At 39.9% G+C, this 4,622-nt stretch overlaps 1 protein-coding gene across 1 annotated transcript; it reads right to left on the reverse strand.

The window, feature by feature from the left end:
* Positions 1–899: 899 nt before the first annotated feature.
* Positions 900–2,531, reverse strand: LOC109827115 (uncharacterized protein At2g29880-like). The gene is made up of 3 exons (XM_020394079.1): positions 2,493–2,531; positions 1,071–1,461; positions 900–998 (listed from the first exon to the last, which is right to left on the reverse strand). The coding sequence occupies exons 2-3, from the start codon at positions 1,458–1,460 to the stop codon at positions 900–902; spliced, it is 489 nt and encodes a 162-aa protein (XP_020249668.1). The 5' UTR covers position 1,461; positions 2,493–2,531.
* Positions 2,532–4,622: the final 2,091 nt, after the last annotated feature.

Here is a 4,622-nt window from a genome sequence, read left to right on the forward strand (position 1 = left end):
AAATCAACCGCGAGTCAACGACGGGACAACGGCACGGCCCCGGGCTGAACCGGGGACACCCGAACAGGTCTCGGCCAATAGCTGAGACACCCCCTAAGGAGTGTCTCGGCCACAACCGAGACACCCCAAAACATGACATTATCCCAAGTTCCACCTACTCAATGAAAAATAGTTTGACAATATGAAATTCCACACAATCCTAACACCATAACAAATCTTAAAAAACATATAAATATCCTAAACTTCTAAATTACTGCCTCTAAACATCTCCAAAGAAATCAGAATCATAATCTTCACCATTTGGATCAGAATTGGCTTGAGTCTCATCCTTACCATCATTCATTATCACACCGGTCAACCTAAAATGTAGAAACTCATAGCGGTCTTTTGCATCCATGTCAATAAAGGCATCCTTCATGTCCTGTGAGATATTGTCACTGAGTATATTCCATTTTTGTGGCTTAGTCAATTCAGAAGTAGACATAACAGCATCAACTCATTCTTTACTTCGACCTTTTCTTATCTTCCTCAACTCATCAACTAACTCATGAAAAGCTTTACCTACAGTGACAACTCCCTCTCCTACCTCTTGCAATGATAATTGGGAAGATGCAGAAGATGTGGCTGCAGTACCAGTGACAACTCCCTCTCCTACCTCTTGCAATGATAATTGGGAAGATGCAGAAGATGTGGCTGCAGTACCAATTGACATACGCCTTCGTTTACTATTATTCAGATTGCATGGTCCAGAACCAGAAAATGGCACATTATCACTGGGAACGGTGGTAGCATGTTACACTTCTACAGTAGCATCTCCTATATCCGGAGATTCCATCTCAGCATCAGCACCAAGTATTCCCTCCCCAACCACTTCCTCTAAGCGTGCTTCATCCAAGCCATCAGGACCTAACAGAAGCGCCATGATCTCCGCATACCATAAGTATATCCTCAAAATTCTTAAAAAGTTTATCTTTGAGATTTGGAGTATTTGGACGTGCCTAAAACATGACATATAAAAATAATTAATATTATGTTCAAATTAATATATATGAAACATGACATAAACCAACCTCTAAAATGCCATTCCACACTTCGTCGGGACATGTAAATTTCTGTGTGGTAGGGTCCCAACCAAAAGCAGAGTTATTTTTCATCAGGATCTCTACAGGTGCAATCTTTCTCTTCCATTGCTTTATCTTGTTCATTACATGATTATATCTAAAATCTTTTCCAAAATTTTCAACTAGAGGGGGTATCACATTCTTCAGAATCACATACTTTTTAAAACTGCCATTTGCTTGCTTATTTCCATTCTTAACTTCCTCTACTAACAGTCTAAGCAATTCGTTAGCCTCTGCTTCAGTCCATGTTATATAATCCATCCTTGCTCTTTTTTGTCCCTCACTTTCTAGACCTCGAAATATTTCTTCTTGATCCTGACTCTGTGATCTTATGTCCATCCTATAACAAATTCAAAAATAACTTTTCAAAATCTCAAATATGGAATTGGATTAAAATATTGGTGATGACAGACTAAACATGATGGTTAACAAAGTGAGCTTGAAGTTGCACAAACAACAACATAAACTTGATCATAACAGTTGTAAATTCATGGATCATGCTAATATATTTCATGGATCATGCTAATATATTTCAGCTAGTATTATTAGCACTTAGTTGATTGTTGTGCAAATATGGTGGAAGCTTAATATCATATATTTAAGCAGTATCATGTTCTAATTATAAAAGCTTGCATATCATGTAAGCTTGCATATCATACACAAGATATTATGAAATTTTTGTCTATTGCAACATAAACCCTAATTTCATATAAACCCTAATCATAAAAGCTTGTGTATCATATAAACCCTAATTTCATGTAAACTTATTTTTTGTCTATTGCAACATAAACCCTAATTTCATATAAACCCTAATCATAAAAGCTTGTGTAATGGCTTGTCCACTTTTCTCAGCATGTGGATCCGATGAGAGGATCAAATTTAGACCCGTATAAATTAAATAATTTTTTTTATCAAACAGAAAGAATTATCTAGTGATTTTTATTTATTGGATAATCGGTGTATCTTAAGACGTACGAGGACGTTCTTGTTTTTTCACAAGGATTAAATGGTGTAGTTGAGAATTTGTATATTAATTTCAAAAACTATTAATTTTATTCTTAAAATATTAACTGACTATCAATTAATTGGACATTGATCTGATAAAAAAATATTTTCACCGCCGCTTGGACTATTGATACGTAGAAGCACAGAGACAAAGAAAACCATTAAAATACCAAAGCATTGATTGCTACCTGATCTCGTGGAAGCATACATACCAAACCATTAAAATACCAAACCATTAAAAAAACTATTGATACGTAGAAGCACATATATTTTCCCCCCCTACCATGAGTCCATTCATACGTATGAAGACACAAAATTAGATGAATAAGTTTGAAATTAAAATCCAAAGCATTGAAGTTAATTTACCTGATCTCGTGGATGGGAAAATCGCGGAAGCACCGTTCACTTTTTTGCCCAATTGTTTCTTTTCAATGTGTGGGATAATTTTTGAGAGGGGAACTTATGGCTATATATATAGGTAGTAAAATTAGTGGGATAATTATGATAAATTATCCCAATTCTAATTCAAGTAGAATTCTACTTGACTAACACACAAAATAAATAATACAATTCTAGTTCTACAAAAGTTCTACTTGACTAACACTATAAAAAATATCTCATTTCCCAATTCTATGTGACTAACACCTTAAAAATTTATCCCACAGATTATCCCAATTCCTGATTTAAGTTCTAGGTGACTAACCCCCCAAATAGAACATATATGGAACTCATAACTTAGCTCACAATATTTAAAATACTCGAGATACTGATAAGCATAAAATAAACATACCACATTACTCATCATATACATATGTCGTACAAGCATGTGCAAACCAATTCGAAATTCCTACGGGAGCATTTGGCAACTGTGGTGTTTTTGTCATTTCTGCTTTTTTTCCCAACAAAAACAAATAAACGCGTTTAGCAACAAGGGCGATTTTTTGACTTGTGCCTTTACAAAATCTAAAAATTAAACACTTTTCTCAAAAAAACAATACACAGGCATAAAGCCTGTTACTATGATCTCCGTTTTCCTACTACACTCTAAAAGAAGGCCAGGGCAGCGCAGGTCTTCTTAGGCCGCAATAAACCGCGCCCCATCTGTACAGTGAATGGATCAAAAGTGAAATTCGACCGGCCGCTAGCCGGCCACCCGCCGCTCGCCGGGCACGCTTCTTTCGGCCACCCCGCCATCTCCATACCGCTGCACCATCAGGCCCGCTTAATCCTCCCATGAAAATGTATTCAGCGGTAACTTAACTTACCGGATACGTTCGCTTGCCGCCAGAACGCACTGTCTGGTCGCTTTTCCGCACGAAGTTCTAAACGCGTCGCCCCCCACGCCATCACCACCAGGAGCCACTTTCGGGCATGCGCCGCCGCCCTTCAATCCGGCCACCAGCCACTCATTCCACCCGTCGCTGTTTTCAACTCTATCAATAATGCTTGACATATCCCGATTCCCGCCATTACCTATATAAGTTAGCCCTTGCATGCAAATATACGTAGCTCCTTACTCTCCAAACTCATGCGAGAACAGCATCGCAATGCACCGTACACAGTCGCCGCCACACCGGTACCCACCAATACGTCCCGCCGTCGCCATAGCTCCGTTGGTTAGGCCACCCGCCACCTGCCTTCTCGCTAGGCTCACCCATACCGGTCTATCTGCCGACGCCCGCTGCCACCCTCGCTCACCCACCGTAAACAACACACCCGTTTCGGCCCGCCACCAGAGCCGCCCGCTTTTCACCCGACTCGCCGCCGGACCTTTCAGCCATCGGCCCACCCTTCATCCACCCGCCTGCCTGCCACCGCCACCCTCGCCAACCACCGCCCGCCGCGAACCTTCCGCAAGTGCCAGTTCCACCACGTAGTCGCCGGCCACCCGTCACTAAGTCGAACACCCCGCCGCTCCCCGCTAAGTTCGTCGGCCAGCCGCACAGCCAATCGTCGACTAAACAAGTAATAAATTGATCGACAATCGCGTTCGCAGAATACTACCGTCCGGCCGGCCACACCCGTCACCTCGTCAGCCAACGCCTGCCGCCACCGCTCACTGTCAATATATAAATGGTCAAAATAGTTTGACCAAAATAGTGTTTTCAAAACACATTAGAAAAAAAAACATCATGGCATGGTGTTTTTTTACAAAAACACAACAAAAAACACATTGATTACCAAACACACCCCAACATACATAAATAATTTTATGTTATTGAGATTAAATAATAATATTGCTTAATCTAGCATGGACAATAAAATCACAAACTTCGCGATCCAAAAGGGGATTACAAAAATACACTCATTAAAATGTCCAAATCAAATTTCACACCTTCTAAAGCCAAATTATTCTTTATTCTCTCCTAATTAAACCCAATATTTTCATATCAACTACTTTTAAGCCGATTACACATGACGTTGTCTAATCTTAGCTCTACTATATGGCATGACTAATTATCAAATGAAAAATCAAATACAACAATAGAGGTCACA

Source organism: Asparagus officinalis, unplaced genomic scaffold, assembly GCF_001876935.1.
Source record: "Asparagus officinalis unplaced genomic scaffold, Aspof.V1 AsparagusV1_Un38, whole genome shotgun sequence".
Lineage (NCBI taxonomy): Eukaryota > Viridiplantae > Streptophyta > Magnoliopsida > Asparagales > Asparagaceae > Asparagus > Asparagus officinalis.

Bases quoted from the DNA above. Each gene is read 5' to 3' on its own strand.
- LOC109827115 (XM_020394079.1), bottom strand. From the start codon at position 1,460: ATGGACATAAGATCACAGAGTCAGGATCAAGAAGAAATATTTCGAGGT. The intron at 999-1,070 runs GTTGGTTTATGT...GTCATGTTTTAG, and splicing joins TGTGGAATGGCATTTTAGAG to GCACGTCCAAATACTCCAAA.